Source organism: Pholcus phalangioides, unplaced genomic scaffold (genome assembly GCF_987345545.1).
Source record: "Pholcus phalangioides strain wild (caught in Gottingen) unplaced genomic scaffold, Ppha-v1.0 ptg000011l_1, whole genome shotgun sequence".
Classification (NCBI taxonomy): domain Eukaryota; kingdom Metazoa; phylum Arthropoda; class Arachnida; order Araneae; family Pholcidae; genus Pholcus; species Pholcus phalangioides.
In genome coordinates, this window is record NW_028301604.1 from 32,715,821 (window position 1) to 32,742,646 (window position 26,826).

Genomic DNA, 26,826 nt, shown 5'->3' on the forward strand with positions numbered 1-26,826 from the left:
ATAGCCTGGTCCGGATTATATGCAAATGCATATGTGTATGTACATTTGCATATTTTAGCCTTTTTAGCATTAATGCATATAAATGCATAAAATCAAAGAATTTTCAGAATAAGTCCATATTTTTAAAGGTTTATTTAAGCCAATCACTTTTTTTTTAATAATGTTTCAAGTAAATATTGCTCTCTCTCTCTCTTTCATAATATTTTCATAACATATTTTTTTCCGGAGATGGGATTTAGTGAATTAATAGAGATGCTTGTAATACAGTATTTTCGAAATATCAATTATTTTATTGTAACGATATTTCCAGAGATATGTCATAAATGTTCAATTTTTTTTTAGAAATAGCGTCGAAATTATTTTATTTTTGATATTTTGTTACTGAGCAGCTTTTCCTATGGGCATTTTCCCATTTTTGGTATATATTTCGGAATTTTTCGTTTTTCAGGATATTTTAGTGCATATTTTGGGTTTTAATGCATTTCTTGGCATTTTTAAGTGCATATTTTTAGAGAATATTTCACCACTTTTTTAGTGCATATAATCTGGGCTCTACTGATGAGTATTCTAATGAGTCTGAATTTGAAGGTTTTTGATTGAACTGTAAATAACGCTATTGTTTCGTATATTGTAATAGCCTTATTTACAGTGATTTTATTAAAGTGCGGCCAATAATTAGCGTATCAATGGATTGATTATTGAAACACAAGGTAAGTTTTTATTATTTTTTTTAAATCCTGTGGATAATACGCTTCCGCGGATTATATACGTGGGTTTTTTTTTTCTTTCTTCAAATTTCGGATGCGGATTATGCTCCACCGCCGATTATACGCAGCAAAATACGGTACAATAAAACGGTTGATATTTTAAAAATACTGTATAGCAAACATCTCTATTAATTCATTAAATCCTACCTCAAGAAAAAGAAATTCTCTTATTTTATGCATTTATATGTATTAATGCTAAAAAAGTCCAAAATATGCAAGTGCATATGCATTTGCATATAATCCGGGCTCTAGTTATAATAATCAACTCTCTATCCAAATACTCCATTTCTGGCAGAAGAAAAATGTAGGATAAAAAAAAAAAAAGAGAACCGCAGAGTGAGATAAAATTCTCGTGTGTCCACTCCGACTGACGAAAAACACGCAAAAAAAATGGAACCAGTTGCGTTTTGTGCGTGCGACCTACGATGTCCACGATTTACGAATATGAGCAATCCAAATCTATCGATTTTTTGTTTCTTCAAGAGTCAGCTGTACAGTTTGGCAAAGTAGTCTGCCCAAACTCTTATCGTTGTTGGTCATCGCTCAACCTAAAAGCGACTATCGTCCAAGTTGTACAGGGCCCGGTTCAAACTCTCATCTTTCAAAAAGAGGGAACAGTCGCAATAAAATTGTCGTATCAGCAATGCAGATATTATATTATCTTCTACATATTCTTCGCCCTATTCCAGAATCGAGACTACATTGGAAGAACTGAGTGGTTTAATTCAGATGGCTAATCCTTGTGACATCATTTTTGCATGTTATTTAAATGGACATATCCCTGTATGGGGCTACAGGACCAGCATATATGTGGAAGAAAGATGTTGGATTTCCTGATGGTCAATTCTCTTTGCTTGCTCAACGATCCAAAGGCCCCTCCAACATATACATTCAGGAAAGCTGAGGGATAACCTGACTTGACATTTACCAACTCGCAAGATCTTCTCTCCAGTGCTTCCTGGTCCGTAGACTTAACTTACCCTGCATCTTCACATAAGTATATTAGTTTTAGTATCTTTGATAAAAGCGATCTCATCCCAATCTCACCTCCGTTCAAATTTCGTACTTCTCAAAGAAGACTTCACAAGCTTCAAAAGTCTCTTGTCTCAACTCTGGACTGTCTTTCGAATGCTTTGGCTTCTAGTTCCGATCGAATCCAGCTGCAACAGCATGCGTCGAAACTCATGCTCGTAATTAACGACAAATGTACTACCATTCTGAGCTTTAAAGCTACAACTACTCATCCAAAGACAATTCATTGGTGGACCGATGACCTTACTCATAAAAAGAAGAGACTACGAGCCATGGAACGAAAACTCTACCGTAGGAAAAAACTTGGACTGAACACCGATGATTTACTCTTACAACTTCGAAGAACTCAAGCTCAGTTCAAGAAAGCGGTTCGCACAACCAAAATTAATTCCTGGCAGAAACTTTATTCTCAGGCGACGACAGCATATGGCATACCATACAAAGCTGTTTTTCGGCCACGACACTCAAATTCAGCCTACAATGTCACTGACCACCACAACTGCTAAGGACTCAGCTACACAACAGATCAATGACCTCTTCCCAGCAGTATCATCATTCATCCCTCTTGAAAATTATCACCGTAATAGCATGCAACTCGAACCTAATTTTGAAATCCACGAAATCTTAAGAGTTGTTAACAGACTAAATTTGAAAAAAGCAGCTGGTCCGGACAACTGGTCTAACCGTTTAGTCCAAGCAATCATCCGGGCTCATCCATTTTACTTCAAAAATTTCTTTGATAAATGTCTCTCCTTTTCCACTTTTCCGGATGTATTCAAGCCAGGCAAACTTGTTCTTTTGCCTAAAAAAGGAATTGGTGCTTCTAAAGCCGTTCGACCGATTACTCTAACCTCTAATTTGGGCAAGATTTTGGAGAAACTTCTTGTACAAAGACTAATGTTTTATGTTGAACGAGATGCCCTCCTCCATCCACACTAATTCGGATTTCGCTTGGGCCGTTCAACGGATGATGTTTTCCAACATCTTATGAATAGCTGGAAGAAACAAGAAAGAAACGTCTACTAACTGCAGTTATTTCATTAGATATAAAGGGTGCTTTCAACTGTGTCAGACACGAGGTAATTTCCAACAATCTCCGATATCTTCCTATCCAATGTTCACTAAGGAAAATTCTTGAGCACATTTTCTCTGACCGGACAATCACCCTTCACATAGGTTCGGAGGCTCTTTCAAGAACTTTGAGCAGAGGATGCCCTCAGGCCTCATGTAGCGGCCCTGCTTTTTGGAATATTGCCTTCGACCCACTACTTGGGCTACCATGGGCCCAGGAAATCGCTGCTCAGGCCTTCGCGGACGATTTCCTTCTCATAGTTTCCGCCAAAGAGCCGGAAGAAATTTCATCATTGGCTAATACAGTGTTACAACAAATTCATGAATGGCTTCAAGCAAATGATTCGCAAGTAGAAGCTAAAAAATCATAATTTTTTTGGCCGAATCGACGATAAAAAAAGCCCTCCATTAAAATAGATGGTAAACGAATAAAGTGGGCCGAAACCGTCAAAATACTCGCCATTATTTTCGACAAAAATCTCAACTTTTCAGCCCATGCTCTCACTAATCCGTAAAATAACCAGTACCCAGGAAAGTTTTCGCCGCCTCGCTGGGTCGAATTGGGGTTTCCATAGAAATCTTAAAAACATCCTTTACAAGACAGTACTCTATCGTCAAGTGGCTTATGGTGCCTCGATCTGGTTTTCATCTCCAACAGCCAGACTTATGGAAAAAAATGGACGTCGTACAAAGGCCTGCCCTACTATTTATTACCCGTGCATACAGGACCACAGCAACACAGGTTCTCCAAGTTGCTTCTGGAAATCCCCTTCTGGGCCTTGCTCTACAAACTGAAGCCATGAGTATTCAAATTTACGATTCAGGAGAGACATCCGCTTTTGTTATACGAGGTTCTTCGCAACCAGGTTTGAGTCTCTTGCTTCGGGATGGCCTAGTCACCCAAGTTGCGGCCTGTTGGACAATCAAATTTCTACTATTCAAGTATCTATCAACCGACACCCCATTTCAATTTATACAGATGGCCCTAAACATTCTGGAGGTGTTGCAGCTGCATTTGTAGCCTTTAGAGATGAACAGAGAGATCGGACCTCGTCAATCCGGCTGAACAATGCAAATTCAGCATTCCAGACGAGGATGCTCACTCTCTTCAATGCGGTGCAATTTGCAGAAGAACAGCATGAGCTCACGACTGTGTACTCGGACAGTCTATCTAACACCCTGGTACTTCTTAACCCTATCTCTAAATACTCCATCATTCGCAACATCAAGAAAATCCTTCTCAACCACCCCAACATCTTTCCTACGTTAAAGCTCACCATGGGATTCAAGGTAATGAAGAGGCAGATGAATTAGCCAAGACGACAGCTCATGGGGAACCCAGCCTTGACCTCCCATGCCAAAGGTGAGTTACGTAGGCTTCTACTTTAAAGATGGCAATACATATGGAACACGAATGAAACTTCTACACAGGTGAATCGTCTCGCCCCGCAAGTTTACATCACAAGAGAAGTGTGGCCTCGCTCTAAGATCATTCTGTTTACAGAACACGGCCCCTTCCCAGCGTACCTCAAGAGATTCCGTGTGTCCAACAATTACTTCTGTGCTTGCGGTGGGAGGGGTACAATCCACCACTATGTTTCAATTGGCCAATATTTACAGTGCACCACAATAAGCAATGCAGCACAATACCTCATGCACCGCAATACCGCATAATATGCGACGCATCGCACTAAACAAAGCACCATAATACGCAATGAGCCACAATAATCCATAAGCACTGCATTACAATAAGCAATACAGCACTCAGTGCACTACAACACGTAAAGCATCACAATCAGTAATGTAGTAATGTGCGTAATTAGTAATATTGTACACCACAAATAAGCAATGCAACATAGTATGCGATGCATCGCAATAAGCTAAGCATTATAAAAAGCACTATAGTACACAATGCACCACAATGCGCATTAAACGCGGCATTACAATGAGCAATACAGCACGCGATGCACTACAATATGCAATGCACCATTATTTTTGCAGTGCCACAATAAGCAATGCAGCACAATGCGCAATGAGAAGCAAGTATTCATCCTCGACTCAAAATGAAACCTGTCAATTTCCCCATAAAGAGATCTGTCCAATGCCCACCCCGGGTACCCGGACTCTGTGTGTTGGGAGCACTGGTGATGTATACATACCTCTGGGCACATGCACAAAACTTGATATATAGAAACGTCCTCTCCACTTGTCAATACAAGATTCATCGAAAGACTGGTTATTTGCGGAGATGAAGATTACAAGAAAGAAAATTCATCACTGCCCCCACGGGGACTCGAACCCCGGTCTCTCGCTTGCCGGACGAGTGCTCTACCATCTAAGCTATGGAAGCAGATAGAATATTTCAACCTTGGAGCGTATATATATGTTGAAAGGCACCGTACATGGACGGCGTCAACAATCAACTAATAGCTCGTGAATGACAAAGGCCAACTAGATGGTCATATGCATATAGAAACGTCCTCTCCAATTGTCAATACAAGATTCATTGAAATATTCTATCTGCTTCCATAGCTTAGATGGTAGAGCACTCGTCCGGCGAGCGCGAGACTCGAACCCCGAGAGACCGGGGTTCGAGTCCCCGTGGGAGCAGTGATGAATTTTCTTCCTTGTAATCTTCATCTCCACAAATAACCAGTCTTTCGATGAATCTTGTATTGACAAGTGGAGAGGACGTTTCTATATGCATATGGCCATCTGGTTGGCCTTTGTCATTCACGAGCTATTAGTTGATTGTTGACGCCGTCCATGTACGGTGCCTTTCAACGTATATATACGCTCCAAGGTTGAAATATTCTATCTGCTTCCATAGCTTAGATGGTAGAGCACTCGTCCGGCAAGCGAGAGACCGGGGTTCGAGTCCCCGTGGGGGCAGTGATGAATTTTCTTCCTTGTAATCTTCATCTCCACAAATAACCAGTCTTTCGATGAATCTTGTACAAAACTTGATCCCTACAGGTCAAGCGGTTCCCGATGACCTCAGGAGTTAAATGAAAACTCGAACCAAAATCGTAACCGACTTCCGTAACACAAAAACGTCACCCATTTCCGTAACATAAAATCGTCACTAATTTCGGTTGCTTAGAAACAGGCCCTTTTCGAGTTTGTGATTTTATATTATAGAGTAGATTGGTCTTAATTTCTTCTGCATGCTTTTGTTATAATATTTAACTGATTTACAGTACTTGTATTTTAAGAGTCCGCAAAATATTTTGTAAAATGTATTTTTTGCCTCAGTATAGAGAATTAAAGTATTTAAATCATTTTCTCTGGCGAGGATTGGAAAAAAATGGATAACTTTCGCGAGCTGAATTCGAACCTTGGTCTTCAGGTTCACAGTCCGATACACTATCGTCTACGCTAATGCGGCAGATGGTCCTAAAACTGTTAATCATCAAAAGCATATACTTTTAGTGGAAACTCTCGGAAATTTATTACCACCACTATCACTCGCTACCATTAACCACGAAATTGTAATCCTTGCCTTACGCGAATTAAAATAAACAATTTTGTTTGGCATACAGAGTGTTATGTAATTACTGGAATGTAATCTTTCAGAATACATTCCAGTAATTATACATAACGAAGCCACCTTATGACCGAAAGCACAACAGATCGGACGATATTGAGGTAGTAGGAATTATCATAAACGAAGAAGAGACGTGATTGGTTGAAATCGCGGAATAGCGGTGCATTTGCGAAATTAGCGTCCCGGTCGCGAATACGATGGCTTCAACGGTATATCCCTCAAAGTGTAACGGTGCTTGGTGAAAACAAGTCAAAACTCAAACGTGTACTGTTACCGTTTGTCAAAATTTATCTTTTGTTATTTACATGTTTTAATGTATAATACAAACAGTGCGTGAAATTTTGCACGATTTCTTGTAATATCCCAGAAATGATGCTCGAACGAGGCATTGCAAACATCACTGTAAGATGTCAGTTTGTTGACTTTATGACTTATTTTAAAAAATTAATATAGTCTTTTGGCGCACCTTGTGCATTACACATAACCTCTTAAATGTCCTGATCTCCAAATTGCACCAGACTCACTAAAGAAACATTTCTCAATGGTTGTCTCGAGGTATGTAGACATTACTATCCAAGACGATCTATTTTCAGTTTATCGTTCAACAAATTACGCGTATTACAATCAACTCTTTCGGAATCTCACGATGGAAAACTATCTTTGCTGTAATGCTCTATTTTCATGGAAACGATTGATCTTCCAAATGAATGCGGTCTGGGGGAAAATTCCTGCGCACCTCTAACGGATATGTGATACTTGACCCGGACAAAAACTGCCCTAATGGCAGTAATGCGTCAAATCAAATTTTCGATTTATTCCATATGCTTATGGAATGTCCGTTATTCAGTTTACAACGTGCTGCATATTTAAATTCCTGTTTTAAACCCAACACTAACCGGCAAAATCTTCTATCTATCCTCTATCACAAAGTTCTCCGAGCTTCAAATCCGAAATCTGTACTTTTTTGCAATGACACGATCAAATTACTAAACCTTTTAAATTGAACTGTTCTGTATTGCTGATACGATGTTGACCTATGTTCTGTATTCGTGCCAACCATTCGCACGGGTTTGGCCCCATAAGCAAAATTAAATGATTGATTGATTAAATGTCCTGATCTTTCCGATCATACATACTTTTTTTTAAATTCTTTGTCAGAGAATCAGTTTCAAATAAAGATCTAATCAAAATTTTAAACACAAGAACACAAAAAATTGCTGGAAGAAAAAAGTTTTGCTACGTTTAAGAACCAGTATCCATCTCAATGGACATCACATTGTCTTCATGCAAATGCCAGTGCAAATTAAAATATTTCTATGGCATAAGAAATATAATGTTTTACGGACCCTGTAAAAAATAATGAAGAAAATTCCACCGTAAAGAATTTTTTGAGAAAGAAATAAATGCAAACTTTATTGTATAAGCCAAGGAGCACCGATGACTGACAAATTTTTGCAACGTTGTCATTGTACTGTTACCAACGTGGAAATATAAATCTGATTCAGTAAAGGGATTGATGTCAATACCAAAAAGCTAATAATGAACCTTATTACACGAGAAATAAATTTGCTAGGGACATTTGAAGGTCATGTCCATTGAGATAGACACTGGGTTTGAAAGGAAAACGTGATGTCAGTATCATCTCTACAGCTAATAGCTGTTCTCTATGCGGGTTTTTTTTTAACGATTAGACGTCATTTTGATGTCACTTTGCACAGAAAACTGGTTCTTCTATCCGCGATGCGTCAGCACCTCCTAGAGATAGAAGGCCTCTGCAGTGTTTGCCATAAACATCATTCAGACTACGTAAACGTCATTCAGACTACCTAGCAAGTTTGCCACATTTTGACACACAGCATCCTATTTCGCTTCTTATTTTGGCGTAGAATCTTCCTGATTGGCTCACAAATACCGCATAGTGATTGGATGTGGAGAATGAAATCGCCAATTCTGAGCCCGGTCATTTCTTTTCCTCACAACGATGATACTGGCACGAGCAGGGATTTTTTCCCCCCGAATATTCTGAGAGAAAATGGACTACTTATTGACGTCACAAGTAGACTGCATAGGCCTTTTATCTCTAGGAGGTGCTGCATACCTCCGCTAGGGTTTATAGTATCCTTTTACTCAGATCTATGTAGAGCCCGTTCTGGTTGATATATTTCCTAGAAATGTGGTATATCTATGTTTACATAATAACATGTCCTGACTAATTGACTCACTGACTGATTTATCATCGCCGAGCCAAAACGGCTGGAGCTATATCAAATTTGGTCAGTAGGTTTATTTCATGACCTAAAGACTCACTAAGAAGGGGTTTTTTGAAATTCGGCCGTTATAATTGCCATGGGGGGGGGGGGCTCAAAAGTTATATGGGGCAATCATCGTTGAAGCTATAAATGTGAAATTTGGTCGGTAGTTTTATTTTGTAATGTAAAAACTCACTCTAACGATGGATTTTTCCAAATTCATGCTGTAAAGGGTTCATAAGGGGAGGGGTCGAACGTTATATGGGGCAATCATCACTGAGCCCAAAGCGCTAGAAGCTATAAAATTCGTTCAGTATTATATTTTGTAATATAGAGACTCACCGAGACGGCATTTCTGGAAATGCAACGCCCAAGGGGTTCATGAGGGATTCAAATGTTATTGGAAGGAATGAAGGAATCATCGAACAATTTTCAGATTACCAAATCCACATGAGCGAAGCCGCGGGTTAACAGCTAGTGCATTACATGGATTGTGGAGAAGAGAAAAAAAAACTACGATAAAAAAAATATTTCAGATTTCTACCACCAGGTGAAAAAGTTAACACAATGTTCACCGGTCACGAGTTCACTCGTGTTTTTATACTCAAATGCAGCCGGTGTGATGAGTAAGCTTTTCTTTAAAAAACCTCCGTCTAAATCTGTTAAGAGGGCCCTGTCATGAATATGTTAAAAACTGACAACCGATATGTGAAGCCACGTCCACTCCAAACCACATTTAGTTATATTAATAAATCGACGATAAAAACCGTCCTTACCCTGCGATATTCAAAATATAAGATCGGCTCATTAAAACTAAAGTAAAAGTTCGATTTAAAGAACAATTCGCAAGCCATTGGCAAACAGCTAACATAAAAGATACGAAAAATATGTTTTGTGTGCTATATAACATCAACAAATTTCTCGTAAACGCTAATTTTATAACGGACTTTTTAACAAACTTTCTTCAAACTCTTTCAATTAATACAACGTATTTACGTAAGAAACTGACGACCATGTCCTGATCATCAGTGCCTTAACGCATATGACCTGACCTGAATTGAGATTTGCTCGCCGGCTCCACGCATGGACCCACCCGGACGCTTATAAACAATCCCTACATTTCTAGCTACATTGTGAAAATTTAGCGCATCGTGATTGGTGGAAATGAGTGATGAATCATTACGTCACTCATGGTGAAATTTTTGCTGGCGACGTTTAACAATAGATACATTTAATTGCACTGAAATCCAATATCCACCGTTGCAGTACGCGACTCCGTACCGAAGGTTGTGTGTGTTCGATTCTGGCTCAAACCCATTCAATCTTTGCTGTCATTTACTGATTCACTAAAAAATGTTTCCATTTTTGTTTCTGATTTAATCAAATACGGTTCACGTGCATCGAGAAGACAATAATAACGGCTCGCGAAGCGTGCGCCCAGCTATCATTTACTGATTTAATAAAAAATGCTTTCATTTTTTATTAATAAACTTTGAAATTCAATTTGAAATAATCCGTTTCCAATCGGCAGTCGAGTGGTTAGGGAACTAGCTTCTCACTGTGCAGGTCCGAGTTCAAATTCCGGTTCGGGCATGGATGTATACTAACGTAACACTAACAAATTCCCTGGACGGATCATGCTGATCCCTTAGGAATACGTGAAGACCACGTTACTTAAAAAAAAGGTTTCGCCCAAAACTCCGCCTCGTGACGTCTTGCTAGCTTTTTTCCTCGCAGTAACCAATCATCGGCGTGCTAATGCTTTGTGTGTTACTAAGAAATTAGGGATTGTAATTACGCCACCCGGGCACGGGTGGAGAATTACACACAAGAGAAAAGTAGCCTCAGAAAAATGGTAAGTAGTAGAATTTTTCGAGAATTCCAAGTAGGGCCTCTGAAACATCACTTGGCCCGGGGGTCCGTGATGCTCTTGAGACGGCCCTGCAGATCATTGGCATACTTGAGCCGAGATTATACAGTAGAAAATACAGATTATACGAGAGATTATACAGAAAATACGAGATTATATAGTAGAATTTTACAGAAAAAAACGTGACCCTCTCATTTCATAAGAAATAAAATGATAAGAACCTCCTTTCCCTTCCGAGAATATCCTAAGTACGCCTATGGTACCGACATAGCCTACCCTTATTTTATTGTTTAATTATTCATCCGGCCGTGATTCGAATGTATGTGTCAAACAAATTTCCCTCAGTTTTTGTCAAACCCAATGACAACGCTATAATTTTCATCGTAGATTTCCGCATCAGCAATGGAAAATTTCATGACACACGTACTACAGGGATACGTTCGTCATAAAAATCCTTATCATAATGACTTACATGCTGCTGATGTGACGCAAACTGTTCATTACATGTTATGCCAGTTTGGCTTGGCGGTAAGTAATCATTAATATTTTTTATCGTAACCTGCTTTAATTATGATTGATCACCTAATGGTTTTTATGTACTGTACAGCTATCGTTTAAAGCTATTTATTCCATTTCTATTGCGGAACATTTATTACAAATTCATCATACACAGATGGGGGGAATTAGTATATAGGAAACGCTATACTATAATTTGAAATTTTTTGCTGCTAGATGGAGACACATCAAACTATTTTTGCCTCCACATTTTATTATTTTACTTTTTTGATGCTATTATTTTTTATATTTAATTTTTATAGGTATTTTATTTTTTAATTTTTTATTTAATTTTTAAACATTTTTAAATATTTCATTTTAGTTATTTTTATTTCCTTTTCATCATTTAAAAAATTACCAATTTTACTTTTATTATTACTTTTATTTTAATTTCATCATTTTAAAACTTATTGAAATCGATTTTATTTTGACCTTCCATTGCTTTAATGTTTTCTCGTTCGGAATGATTCAGCGTTAATATTAGTTTAGTAGTATGTGGATTCAAAATTCAGGAGTGACAATGAATTCGAACAGTAAAAGACCGAGAAAGAGAAGCAAGCAAGAAACCATTTATCACAATATAATATTCGTCGGTATGTTTCATAAATTAGCAAAAAGGATTTTATTTATTTTTGGAAAACAACCTTTTTTTATAAATCCCGATTGTTGTACCCCACTATTACTGGATAATTGGCAATATTCACTACACAATTAAAACATTCACGCTGTTTTCCACGGCGATAATAATTTATATTACATCACGATAAAATATCATTAAAATTTCGACATGAAAGATTTTGATTATTTAAACTTTAAATTTCCAATTTTATTAAAACTATTTCATTTTTTATGCAGTATTCTGACTTATTTATATGCAGTATTTGTATTTTTAAAAATGATGGAGGGAAAAATTATAAAAACCTGATAAAAGTTTCACACATGGGATTTTGTACCATATATGTATATGGATATATATTCCATATATACAAGGTGATCCAGAAAAGATAGGAAAAACTTTGAGAGGTGATAGTACACACCAGTACAAACAGTTTTCATCAAAAATGGCATGGTCGAACATGAAACGCAAATGCGCTAGCGCGTTTCCAAACGGCTGCTCCGCATACGTTAAACCGGCATTCCTGTTGAAATTTATCGGGAGAAAAATAGCACCATGCATGCAAATGTAACCTGGGGAAGAAGAAGAAACCGTACGCAAATCTCCGTCACAGTGAATAAAAGGCACAGACTTAGTATTATACTAAAGTGCGCCATTATCACGTACGTTACAACTGTTAGAACGGTTGCACGCTGGAATAACTTCACATCTCCGGCGTCCGCGCCTTTTATTCACAGTGACGCATACGGTTTCTTCTTCCCCAGGTTATATTTGTATGCATGGTGTTCCTTTTCTCCCGATAAATTTCGACAGGAATGCCGTTTTAACGTTTGCGGACCGGCCGTTTCGAAACACGCTAGCGCGTTTGCGTTTCATGTTAGACCATGCATTCTTTGATAACAATTGTTTGTATTGGTGTGTACTATCACCTCTTAAAGTTTTTCCCATCTTTTCTGAATCACCCTGTATATGCATATATGAAACGAAATATATATATATCTGCTTTATTTCATAAATATATAAGGATATTTTTCCACAAAAGTGTGCGCAGCGATCCGCTGAGATAGTGCATATTTCCGCCGCTAGATGGCACAACAAGAAATGTCGTTTTCTATTTCCGCGCTTTTTCAGGATTTTGCACCTTTCGAGCCATACTTCCTGTCGCCTGGGAAATGTCCGATATATATTTTATTTCTTATTTTATTTATTTGTCAGATTCACAAAATGCAGTCTTATCGATATATTTTCAAATGGTACCGACCAATTCCATTCATTTCGAAAAAAACTTTTTTAGCGATTTGTCGGGATTCGAACACTGGATAACATTAGAACTCCTTAATACATTAGTATATGAAGGCGTCTTAGATAACATAGCTAAAACGTACGTGCTACCACAGCCCCACGAAACGTTGGCGAAAAGAGTGATATATATGGAGAAACATTGTGAAAACCATCTTGTCTACTGTTTTTAAATTATTTTCTGTAATCACACACAATTATCTATATTATATTTATTAATTTTTATAAACTTATTGGTTTATTCCTTCACAATTTTAGCTTTTTTTAAAAATAAATTCAAACCAGAATCAGAAGTTTAACGGTGATGCCTGGCCCTTAAAGCAGGCCATAAGTCGCCATACGTGCTGACACCCCTTGTCAGCCCCCGATGAAGGGAAAGACAAGAGAGTAAGTATGTGTAAAAGTGAGTGTGTGTATGAGTTGAGGAAAGGTTGTCAAGATCGGGATTTTAAGTTTAAATCAGGGGCGTCGGAAGTATTTTCGACCAGTGGGTGCTCACACAGGCGTTCGCCGGAGGGCCCCCCCCCCCCTGAAGGATATCAAAATTTGAAAACGCATTTGTAAAAATAAATATTTAGGAAAACACAAATATATTTTTGTATAAATTCTGTATATCATGGGTGGCTTGAGCCTCGGGGCAAAAGTCTCACCATGCGAGACGACATTGGTTACGCGTCACTTTGGCGTATAAGACGCATCAGTGAAGCGATCTTGAAAACTCGCAATTGTGTTCCTAGCTGGATAAAACGCATAAAAAATTAGTTTTCTCCGAGAGATTGATGTACTATGGTTCGAGTATTTTTTACAGACACGAAACAAATTCTCTCTTTCTCTAAACTTTTCTGCAATTATATTTCTTTTTACTCCTAATTTAATACTTTTTTTATAGTAGTGCTCTGTGCCGGTGGCACAGCCGAAGAGACATCGCTGTTTATATGCTGCTGCAATATATATCTCTCATCATCTATTTACTACTCTTCGGCTCCAGTACTTAATAAATTAATTTTTTATTTTTTATTTCCCGTGATAAGATACTTTAGTAATAATTTCTAATAATTCATTATTGGAATCTTATATAAACAAGAGTCATGGTCTTTCTTGGATTGGATTGGATTTTAAGTTTATTGGCGCAAGGACCAATTTGGTCAAACTGCGCCAAAACAAATGATTATGATTAACAAAATGAAAACAAAATTGTCCTTTTGTCATGTCAAAAATTGAAAAAGCGCATGATAAAAAGCAACATGAAACGTAAAACAATGACATGATGGTTTTTCTTTATAATTATTTTTGCTACGAGCCTAATCTATGAAAATATTTTATTACGTAAATCTTTGAATTTATACAGAATGCTTTCAATGCATGCTTACTTGCATGTAATTATGATAGGGTAAGGTAATTAAGTTAGATGGATACTTTCGGAATAACATACAATAATTGAAACCTGAAAGTGTTGACTGTCAAGAGGTCAACACTAAAAATAGGGTCGTATTCACCGACATGGGTTAAACCTGTAGTTACAATTTTTGGATAAGAGATCAACATAGATTGGTTAAAACCTTGAATTTAATCAATCCGTGTCGATCTCTTATCAAAAAATTATGACTATAGCTTAAACCATGTCGGTGAATACCGCTCTAAGTAGACTGTCGAGCCAACGAGAGTAAATTAAATTTCAAATAATTTGGCAAGTACCAACCAAATTTATTGTGGCACTAATCATAACCAATTGAATTAGTATTTAGTCATGCCAGAGCACTGGTTATAAATTTTTTCTACAATCCTATGAGGGAGGGGGGAATAACAATTAAAATGAATTTTTTTTTTCAGTATGCGATAGGCAATGGTGGCTCAAATGAGGTATGACTCACACAGACCCATGGAGCCACAGAAGAGGCATCACATCAGGGTTAAGGAAAAAAATAATTAGAGAAAAGTTTGAAAATTTTTCCTTAGGGTGCCACGAAAGAGGGGTTTGACTGATCTCGCAATTTTCACGCAGTCAGATGCACCAACTTCAGGACCGTAACTAGCTCTTGGGCACCAAATACATTATTAATTTGCTGATAATCATTAATTAACTGCCCGGGCGGCAGTTTTAGGTGGGAACAAAGAACACCATTACAAAAGTATCGAATTTTAAAGTTGTGGGGGCGGCAAAATAATGTTTGCCCCGAGCGGCAAATATCCTAGTTACGGCCCTGTTTTGAATAGTGATATAAAAATTTAAAAAATTTAAATACATATAAGGAAATCGTCGGGAAAAATGAATTTCACATGCAATACAGAATTCTTTGCATTTTATATAACCTTTTCTCGTCAATCTTCATTGGATTCAGCTTACGCACCGCTTATTTTTCAAATAACAGCATTAATAATGAAAATTAGAATACACAAACTCACCCTGATGTATTTTCATCGGAGAAAAACTTTTCTTACACACTCGAGCACAACAGTTTCATCTGTAAATCTATCGATTCAAGTCCGGTAATTAAGAGAAATAACACTCTGCCGTTAAGTCTCGAAACAAGGTCCTATGAGGAACAGTTTCTGTACGAAAAATCTACAAAGATATCGCTGATAACCGTTTCGTTTAACAACGAATTATATGAATATTATCACTATCTTGTGAATTCGCCTGTTGGAAATATGAAGTGCCTAGATCTTCGATAGAGTAATTATGTTTGTACTTCGTCTCTCTCTTCACTGTTTACACCAATGGTTCTCAAAGTGTGCGTCGCGGCTACTAGGGGCACCGCGCTGGGCCGTCGATATTGATGTGTGGCAATCATTCTGGCCAGCAGAAAACATAGGTAGTACTGTACTTTTACTCCCTATCTAACATGCAAAAAAGACGACAACTAAGGCAATTAGTGCAATGCCGTTGCTGTAGGCACAACCATGCTAATAACATCCAATCACAATAAAGAATTGGCCATTGGCAAAATCGGACAACCAAAAAAAATCTTCTCACAAGCTTCTACAGCTGGTTGTCGGCAAACTTCACTGATTGTTTAATAGCATTTTTAGCGTTGGGGAAAATAAAAGAACTTCGAAAAAAAAAGAAAGAGGAATATCAATGGTTTCAAAATCTTCTTTCCTTTCTCCACCTCACACAAATATATCCGCTGCTACTTCCGCTTTCTGGCACCCAAGGGGATGTCGGTCAAACTGAAAGACCCCCGTCTTTGCATATGCTCTTTGGAATTCCTTCACTAATTGTAATAGCCACGAGCACTTTTTGATGTTATCAGGGTTTGAAACTAGAAGCTGTTTCTTCGATTAGGGGTTAAAAGCGGACGAGACATATGCGGACATGTCGGAAATCGGGACAGATGCGGACATTTTACGTTTACCAATAATCAAACGTTACTGGCGAGTAATTCTGGCGATTTTTAAGGTATGTTCTCTGGTCGCGATCGGGTCAAAATCGGACATTTTATGTTTACCGATAATTTAACACTTATTGGCGAATTATTCTGGCGATTTTTCTAGCTACATCTTCTATATGTGTTGAATGTGGGGGGGGGGGGGAGAATAAGTTCCTGGAAAGTTTGAAGAAGAATCAATATATGTCGGTTGCCGACCCCATGGGAGATTGTACTATGAAGAAGAATGAATTGACTGAGAGCTGAGAGGATTAAAGTCAATTGTCGCCTTGTTTTCTTCTGAGAAACATCGTTTTCTAACATTGCCGTCCGTACCTCCAAATACGACTCTTATCCAGCCCATGGATAAAAAAGTCATTTTAAAACTTTGAGAGAAGGTTTAAATCAAAGGACTTTATAAGGAGGTGTTTTGCAATAATCTCTGCCTCAGAATTAACAATCGCTGATTTCTGCAAACATAATTTAATACACTAATACACTACATTCCTCATAATTTTTATTCATGAAGCTCTGCAAAAAGTGACTTACACAGGGGCCATCTCAAAAATTTCGAGGCATCAAAAATGTTTAGGACACCCTTAGTCCCGGTTTTATATATTTTGTAGGGGGGGGGGGGAGATCATCAGCTATTATTTCAGAATATGCAGGAATGCTGAGAAATATCCTAACAAAAACTTTTAAACACGCAATAAAATGTAAATAAAAAAAATTAATGATAATTCAGTACTTAAAGGTAATTTTAAAGTAATGAGAGGAAACAATATTCCAGAAACTGATGAAAATTTTAGAATTGAGGAATTAAAAATTACTGTAAAAAATGGATCCAACACCAATGAAAATTCAGAATTAATTAGAAAAGTAATAACAGAATTGATTTTTTTAAGAATGAACGGAAGAAAAAATTTTAGAATTGATGAAAATTTGGAATTAATGCAAGAAATAATTTAAGAATTGATGGAAGCCTCCAATAAGTTACCGTAAGTGCCCGTAAGGGCGGGGCCCGGTGCAACCGCACCTGCCGAACACCTCTAAGGGCGGCTCTAGACTTACAGAACCATGAATTCCATTTGGGACGCATTATAGCCAGATTGCTTTTCAGGCAGAAATTTCGAGTGCTTTGACACGTAGACTGCTCAACACTAATTTTATTGAAAAAAACTTTTTAGTGATTTCAGGGTAATTTTGAGTGCTGATTCTGAAAATTACATTTTTTTTCCAAACGCTCTAATTTTTAACATAAAGTGAAAACTAAATTTCAGTAGTACTACATAAGCAGCACACAAATCGCATTTAAATCTTCGAGCGGAGTTTACATCAATAGCAAGCTTGAATCAATGGAATGAATCAATTTAATCATGAAAAGTAATCAATACATAAATCGGAAGATAAGTGAATACTGATGATACTTAGGGCCAGACTTGGGCAAGTGTGAGGGTTGGCCGCAACCGGGGCGTTAAGTGTTAGGGGCCGCAAAAACGTGATGAAAGAAAATACTTTCATTGCATTTTAATTTAAAAACTTCGTTATCAACAAAGCGAATGCATTTAAACCTCGCTACAACGATACTCAATATAACGATAAATTACTCTACAACGATATTTTTTTAAGCCTTGTTTGAAAATGCTCTAATGTTAAACTGTAACCTCTCGACATAACGATATACAATCCGTACATAATCTACAACGACATTTTTTCTTGGTCTGCAGAGTCGTTGTATCGAGGTTTTTCTGTAGCTTAAAATTTTGTCTAAAACCTTTAAAATTCAGACATCGAACCCTATTCCTCTTGCCTAGGGTTTTCACAGAACCCCTTCCTCCAAGTCAAGTAAAGGATGGAGGTGGATCTAGTGCTCCAGACGATGGGTTGCTAAATTCTTCTTTTAAAATTTAAAAAATTTCACAAGGCATGCATAATGCCTACTTGCCCGGCTGAAAGAGTATCTAGTTGCGGTCCTGGGTAGGTAATCGGTTCAATGGCCCCGACAGCTCTCCAACCTTTAAATGTCTGGAAGCAGCGTGCAATATCGTTCAAATTTATTTTCGAATGATTTTTTTATATGACTATGAAATAGTAGTTTGATGTTCATTCTGCCTATGTAAACCTGGCGTGCTCTAGGGTGTTCATGGTTACTCAGGGATGAGGAAACTCCGTTTTCGAGGGCCACAAAATGCTTAAGCCCGTCCTTGATAATAAAATAATGCGTTTTTGTAAATCAATAAATGCACATCTTTAAAAACACTCCGCTCAATTACCAGATTTCAATATGCAGGCAATGCACGTCACACGAAATTTGTGGTACATTTATGTTCAGAATAAAATTAAAACAATAAATGTGTATAATATACATTATACATATCGTGTATACATTTATATATCGTATAATATATGGAATGAAAATAAGGGAATATATTTAGGATATCAGAATAGATCAATGCAGTAATGATATGTTCTATAATGTTGCATTTTGTCCACCAAAAGGAACACAAAATGATATTAAATTAATTCAAGGTAAGCACTTGCATGATTTTCTGTTATGGGTTTTGAATGTCTTTCATAGGAGGCTTCGGTAGAGTAATCAGCCATCATACGCGAGGCTCGAGCTTGCCTTGATACTTCTGTTCCATTACTTTCATATCTTGATGAAACCGCCTCTCTTGTCATTAAAATGACTCAGATTGTCTGTGAAATTGGACCAAGTAACTAAGAAGAAAATGCGCCTTTGTGCTTATATTAACAGTCTATTTTTCAAACGTTTGAAAATTTTTAAATTAGAATTACAAATTAATCGTATTTTACTGCAATTCTTCATCGTTCTCTGCTTTGTGAAAAATTCTCAACAACCGATACGAAACATGATCAAACTGAAGATCGACCGGATTGGACGGATATTGATTAATATCCGTCAAAAATGCTGAAAATTTCGAATCTTTAAGAGCTTTATGAATTTGAGAACCATCAAAAATCCCTGCTCCCAGCTTATCATTGTTCAGTCCAGGAAACGTTTTACAAATTAATTGGAAGCACTCGCGACTTTATTTATTGAATTGCTTCACTAAGCCGAGTTTTATATGAAGTGTTGGGAGATGTATTTTGTCTATGAGAGAGAGAGAGAGAGAGAGAACCGCTGGTTCTCTAAAAATATTTTCTTTGTAGTCCCAGTAAGAGGTTCATCAGCTCAAGATCATGACAAATAACGAATGTCTGATGATGTGATACACGTAAATTTTGCGCATAAAATTTCGAAATTTCGCAAAAATAAAATTTTCTAAATCGGAGATTTTGCATTTATTCGCCAAAATGAACATAACTAACGATATATTTTTCCTTCAGGTTTCATTTTGATACTAAGTAATAAAGTACTTAATTAAAAGCTATTGTTTCAGTAGTCTCTCCATATCTCCTTCTTTAATAGTACTTCCCTCTGTGAGTAGTAACGGCGTTGTAGGTACATAATACAGTCGACTCTCGGTTTACGAAGTTAATTCGTTCCTGAGGTAGGTTGGCAAACCGAAACACATTTGCCCATAGGAATTAATGTAAAAATAGATTCATTCGTTTCTAAGACCCGAAGATTCCTACAGTGTCAATTTTTACACTTTTTCACGCTCAAGTGAATAACTCGAAACCTATTGAAATAATCATACTGACACTAAAAACACTTTTTTCCAGAGAAAATCCAGACTTTACGAGAAAACGGGCATATATGCTATACATGGGCAGAGCTGTACCCATGTCTAGTCTGATTAATTTCATCTATTAATCTCAATGTCAAAGCTCTCGAAATTTCTGCCTGCAAAGCAATCTGGGTACAATGCGTTCCAAACCGAATTCATGGTTTTATAAGTCACTTGCTGCCAAACTTCATCAATAAGTTCTATGAGCAATGTGGGACATTAAAATGATGTTTCTAGAAATCAGATAGTAGTAAGTTATTGCAAAACGTGTTTCAAAAATTTCTTTGATGAAAACCGTCCCAAAATTTGAAATGACAAGCTGATCTATGAGCTGGATAAAAGGTGTCGAATTCGGAGGAATGCATTTGAAAAAATCGAAATGCGGCCGTAGACACTTCAATTTCTCCATTATCATTTCGAATTTAGTCAAATATTTTCCTGCTTGCGTGTTCGTAAACCGAATCAATTTTTGTTGTTGGTAAACCGAATTTCACGCAAACCGAGACGTTCGTAAACCGAAGGTTGACTGTGTCAGCATTCTTGCTATTAGCGGGACTACGAAGACTTTGAATAACTGCCTTTGCAAAGTAGGTAGTAGAATTTCATGTGCATGGCCATCAACAGAAGTCTTTTAGATGACTACTGAAAGTAGTATGATTCTATTTATCAATGACTTCATACCATGCCATAACGTTGCAAAAAATATTATCTTGGAGAACTTTCCAAAGTACAAAATTTGGGTGCAAAGTTGATGTAAGTGTTGTCACGGCGTCAGATAGCCGCAGCATAAAACCACTATATATGCTGCAGAGGTTAATTTGTTGCGTCGAATATCGTGTAAAATAAATGTATTTACACGATTTTAACTCTTCTGCTGCTGTCAAACTTTTTTCTGTCTTTTCGAAAAAAATGGCTCTGACTTTTGCGTTCATGAGAAAATTAACTTGATGCGCAAAACGTGCGCGAATGGATATATAGTTTGGTCCTTCTGTAAATAGTCAATAACATAGAAACGGAAGGCAACTGAACTCTTAATTCACGAGTTAGAAGTCATAAGCATTTTGCTCAGCAAAATCACAACCTATTTTCGCTTATAATTGTAAATCTTCGAAATTTTGAGGAAAAGTTATAAAAATCAAAATTTTCGTATTTACTCATCTACATCGGCTAATTTCACTTTTATCGCATTTATTCCGTAAATATGAAAATTACGCTTCCTTAATGATGATATGAATGCAATAATATTGAGAATAAGTTAGGAAAATAAATAAAAAAACACAAAAGTAAAAATCTGCCGCAAAGAATAGTGATTACAGACTGCATTGGAATGTTGAGAATATGTACTATCTCAAAACTAGTCATTTCGTCAAAACCAACACCAGTTTTGGAATCACCAGCCCACTAAAACCTAAAACCTTTACCCTAAAACCGTTGAAGTTTCTTTGGTAAACCGATTTTTTTTTTTTGTCTTGAGTAGTGTTATAGAGGATATTTTAACACTTCTAACGAAATTAGACATTCCCTGTCTCTGCCCCAGTCTGACTTTCTCTCTCTCTCTCTGAGGGAATTCGTTTTCAGTTTATTCAAAGTTCTTTATGACTTTTTTTCAAAAACACTATAAGCGGGATCCGAATTGGACAAAAACCGACTTTCATGTAAAACCAACAGATCTATCCACCCTATTTTGTAGGTTAACTATCATTCTCCTTCGACGAAGAAAAAGTTTACCCCCCCCCCCCCGCACTCATGAGAAAATTCTCCGTACACTACTGAATGGAATTCACTGCACACACAATGCACTCTACAGTTTGAACTAGACTGGGACAGAACGAGTCTTCTCCTGAACTGGGGTCTTCAGTGTACCTATAATGATTAGCTAAAATTGTTTACAAGCATCTTTATAGTTAATTTACTGTGCAATCAAACAAAAACTATAGCATTCATATATCTGCAAACCATGTCAGTCTCCCTTATAAAGATGTCATGGGTCTTCGCAGTCCTAATCTGTAACGAATTAAGTTATTGAATTAATAACAAAGCAGGGGAGTTTGTGTCTGAATAGGCAGGTGCAAAAGAAGAGAAACTAGAAAAAGAATTGTTTTAATGTAATTATTATACAGTATGTCATCAAATGGAAGTAAGTTCCTTATGGCCGTTAACTGTTCATGTTTCAAATGCCGCTACACAAGTAGAACGCGGATAGGGCTCCAGCTTTGTGACCCAGGATGAACCTAGTATTTTCTTAACATTTTTTATTATATTTACCTTTAAATGTAGCCCCCCCCCCCTCGAGAGTCGTTTTCTATCCTTTTTTGGTAATCCGAGTCAGTGCTGTGGGTTCTGAGCACCCATGGTAATTTTTGCATGCATCCGACACCTGCAGAATCGATCAGAAAGCAAATTTATTTGTTTAAAACAAAGATGAGTACCTACTGGTTCGAAACACTTCCGAAACTCCTGATCTTAGTCCTTGGTAATTTGTGGTAGTCTCGGTGCCATTCACCCCAGATTTTCGGCCAGTGAGCCCAGTAATTTTTCTCGAACGATTGAATATAAGCAAAGGGTGTCCGACCTCCTCCTCCGGTCCATACTCCTCTGGAGCATTTGAAATAAATTTCTTAGTAAATGTAGTTATTCGTGCTCTTTACCCATTTTCGGACAAGTGTAACTAATGATGGTTCATCAATAAGAGCTGCAATGTGAATCAAGTTATCAAGCATAATCAAGAACAATAAAAAATCCTGGACCACAAAACGGGTAAGTTTATTTAAACGTGGGACGTATAGTATAACTAAAATTCAATGTCAATCATTTGAAATTACAAATAATTTTATTTTCAATTAAAAACACCAATTTTATTTATGATTGTGTTGAATTTTAAGAAAATACATACTCGGCTGCCGAGTATTCGGTTATTCGCTCAAATCACTATTCGTCCCATCCTTAATAAGACAGTAATAGAATTTCAATTCTGAATCAATTAAGCATGAAGATCGCATGTATCTACTGGATATCTATCATTTCGATTCATTATGCCGGACTCAAAGATTTTTTAATAGACCACCTATTATATGCAAATGCATAAATATTAAATAATACAGTGGATCCCGCTTATAACGTTTTCCAAAAAACTGTCATGGAAAACGTTGTAAGCGAGAACCGCTTTAAATGGGAAATCTTAATGAGAATTACAGTCGATCCTGTTTATATAGTTTTCCCGCTTAGTACGACTTATTCTGGTGTTTCCAACTCACTAATTCGCTCTAAGATTTTCCATTTAAAGCATTTCCCCGCTTACAATGTTTTTGTGACAGGTTTTTTTGAAAAAATGTTATAAGCGGGATCCACTGTACTTAGAGTTGGGACCACAGAAATCAGTCGTACTAAGCGGGAACGTTAAAAACGGGATTGACTGTAATCGGAATAAGTGTGTGTGTGCATAGTTTTAGATCACTTCATTAGAATAAAAATTTTTTTTAATGTTTCTGTCGAACTAGTTCACATGTTTTCTATATTATCATATTTCTATCCACGTGTGACATCTGTGAGTTGCCGTGATTTTTGTTGATTAAATTTAGTTCAGTTGATGTAGTTATTTTTCTTTTCCCCGATATATCTTGCATGTACGATCAATCGATATCGTTTATGTATATGATCGTATAAGTGCTCATTAATTTATGTATGATTTTACTAATTTTCCCTCTTATGAAACAATCAACTTCCTTTGGTTTGACAATGCCGTAGTCCACGCACTGTGCTGATAACACTCAGGCGAGATTAGTTGTAGAGACCCTTCCTAGGATAGAAATCCCTCGGGATGAGGACTTATGATCACCTCCGCGCCGAGCCCGGTAATAATAATGACAATAGTTCTACTGAAGCTATATATTATAATAGTGTTGGTTATGTCGGAGTTTTTTTTTTACGTGTAGCCCTTTTCAGTGGTTCAAAGAGGACGGGTTTTTTTTTAACTTGTTCTGGCGACTGGTAGACGACTCACGTCTTTCATTGTTCAAATTTCATCAAAAGTTTCTCTGCATGTCTTTATAATGTCCATCAAAGAGAAAATCGCCACTTAGCAGCTTGTTGGAAAAATTAGGGAAAAACCGCCAACATCGCCGGCTCGGCAAAATTTGTCCGATTTTGACCCGGTTGCACAATTCCATTATGTACATAGGTTTTAACATGGGATACGCTCATTGGCGAAGATCACAATGACGTCATTTAAGATCGAGGGAAATTCTAACTCCGAACCTTTCTCGTGACGTACTAGCCGAAGAGCCGAACATTACCGATTCGGAGCTATGGCTGTTACGTTTGGCAACTTATCACCAAACATTAGGATTTATTAAAGATCACGATATAATATTACAAAGACATAAAATTTTACAACAACATAATATAATTATCATAATAATGATATACAGTATAATATCACAACTCAAAAAAACATGCTTCCGACTACTTTATTAAGAAATGCCCCTGTAGGCCGAACTTCGTTCGGGCTCGGACGTCGCTTCGCTCCTCCTGCCGTTACAGGGGGCCCCTGCCCCCGGACTGAAATTATCAACTATGTTGTCACCACAACCGGAAATACGGCAAAACTTGTAAGTTGAAACAAGATATTCCAAAAACAGACCGCGGGTAAAACTATTAAAAAAATAATTCGAGTGGGATTACATTAAAATTCGAACCCACAACCTTCAATACACAAACCCCGTACTGTCACCATTACACCGACTGGCACACGCCAATTGCGGCTAAAATTAAATATATGTACTATTAAACGTTGCCAGGCAGTATATTGGCGCCAACCAACAGTCGCCGGTAAAACGCGCCAATAAATATGTCGCGCATGCGGATTACATCGAGTTCCGAAGTCAAGATCGGGTGCGACGATTTAGTGACGTAATAGTGATCTTAGCCAATGAGGCGCATCCCATGTTAAAAATCCTATGTACGGTATGGAATTACGCGACCCGGTTTCTTGTTGTATCCATTTTGTCGCCATTTAACAGGTTGGAGAAACAAATGGGAGATACAGCGCCAACATCGAGGGCGCGGCAAAATTTGTCCGATTTTGACCCTATTTCCATGTTGTCCACATATGTCCCTTCCGATTTTGACTCACTACCCTCGACACAGTTCCTTTCAATGCCCTGAACAATGCATCAGCACCACCAAAGCTACCCGAGCTCCGTGGATCACGATAAATTTTCTCCATTTGATTATCAAATGACGAGAACGCGACCTCCTTTTGAGTTCTCAATACTAAAAATATCCAAGTTTTACAGATTAAGACCTCTGAAATTCACTAATAAACTTAAAACTATGTTAAAATAGCCATTCATGGCACGAAAATTTCAGAAAAGACATTTTTACCAAAAAAGTTTAAAAATAGGAAAAAAAAATTATTTATGGCGTTTTGCCTGAACGTCCGGGAATAAGAATAAATACTGAAGACCACTACAAAAGTTAGAATCAAATGCAGATGTCAACAGAAAATGAAGACTTTGAGAGCTGAAGAGGCCACATCCGTCTGAGAAACTTCATGAAGTAAGAAAAATTCTCAGTACAGCAAGACAGAAAATAAATCATCGACATTTCTAATTTTGAACATTCAAAGCTTAAGATCTAATTTTGACAATTTCTTGATATTTCTAAGACCCCTTTCACACGGAGCGGATGCGGGTCCGGAAGACGTTTTAACAATTGAAATATACTGAGCCTTTCACAGACGAGCCGAAATTTCCCCGCACCTAGGAGATGTTCATGCGGGTCCGGACGTTGTCCGCATGTGTCAAAACCTAAGTGCGGGCTCCGCATCCGCACATAGAAGTTTTGATAATTGGGTTATTCGGAGCTATTAAACGATGCGGATGCGGAGCGAATTCGTCCGCATCTTTGGCTACTTTTTAAAGATGATTTTGCACGGAATTTTTTTAATTATTTGCCATAAATACCCTTAGAAAAACCATATGAGGGTCCCTGTTCATCAAATATGATGTACCCACATACGTCTATCCCTCCGTTTCCTTCTAAGATGGAGATATAGCAACTTTCACTGTCTTTTGTTCATACTTTACAATTTTATATAATAAAACCTGCCAACAACGGCCACTGATGGGACCAAAATTATAAGACGTTCTGTAGTTCATTACGATTATAATTGACTAAATACTTTAATAACTTTTAAATTTTATTAAAAAATTTTTTTTTTCTTTTAAATTTTTACAATTATTTAAAAATTTTAAATATTTAAAATTATTTTTAATATTTATTTTTAAAATGTTTAACCTTTTAATTTTTTTTAAACTTTTATGTGGTGGGTTGTGGCGGGTTGGTAAGTATAGGTAAGCGTAGTTGGTAACGTGTAGTGGTGGGTTGGTAAGATACGGGGTTAGAGATGGGAAGAGTTCAGGGTACATGGGTTCAAACCTGCCCTCCTACAAGTAATTACAAGTTGCCGCTGTGGTGGTCGAGTGGTTATAGTGACGGACTCGCGATGCGAGGATCCGGGTTCCAACCCCACAGTGGTGGTCGGCTGAAGTTGGTTTTCTGTGGTTCCCAACTTCAAGGCGCAAATGCGAGCCGATCTCCCCGTTAAAAAGTCTCGCCACAGAGAGCAACAGTCCTACAACGATAAATCATTCAATCATAACACCTCACTCATAGTTAGAAAAACTGGTGGCAGATGGCAGCACTACACATAACAAGCATTACAGAGAAACAAAAAAACTTCACGTCAGGTTTCAGT

The 26,826-nt window shown here is 37.4% G+C and overlaps 1 protein-coding gene and 2 non-coding genes across 8 annotated transcripts in view; 2 read left to right on the forward strand and 1 right to left on the reverse strand.

Annotated features, from left to right (window-relative positions):
* Pde1c (Phosphodiesterase 1c) overlaps positions 1 to 26,826 on the forward strand; it is a 923,665-nt gene that overhangs the window by 350,979 nt on the left and 545,860 nt on the right. For 5 of the 6 annotated variants that reach the window (XM_089239484.1, XM_089239482.1, XM_089239480.1 and 2 more), the window contains one exon: positions 10,924 to 11,064. The exons of the other annotated variant lie outside the window; for it this stretch is intronic. In XM_089239484.1, coding sequence (XP_089095610.1) covers positions 10,924 to 11,064 — 141 coding nt within the window. The remainder of the gene's footprint in view (positions 1 to 10,923; positions 11,065 to 26,826) is intronic. 6 annotated transcript variants of the gene reach the window in all.
* Positions 5,149 to 5,220, reverse strand: TRNAA-GGC (transfer RNA alanine (anticodon GGC)). The gene has a single exon. It is a non-coding gene; the product is annotated as a tRNA-Ala (tRNA).
* Positions 5,691 to 5,762, forward strand: TRNAA-GGC (transfer RNA alanine (anticodon GGC)). Its single transcript has one exon. It is a non-coding gene; the product is annotated as a tRNA-Ala (tRNA).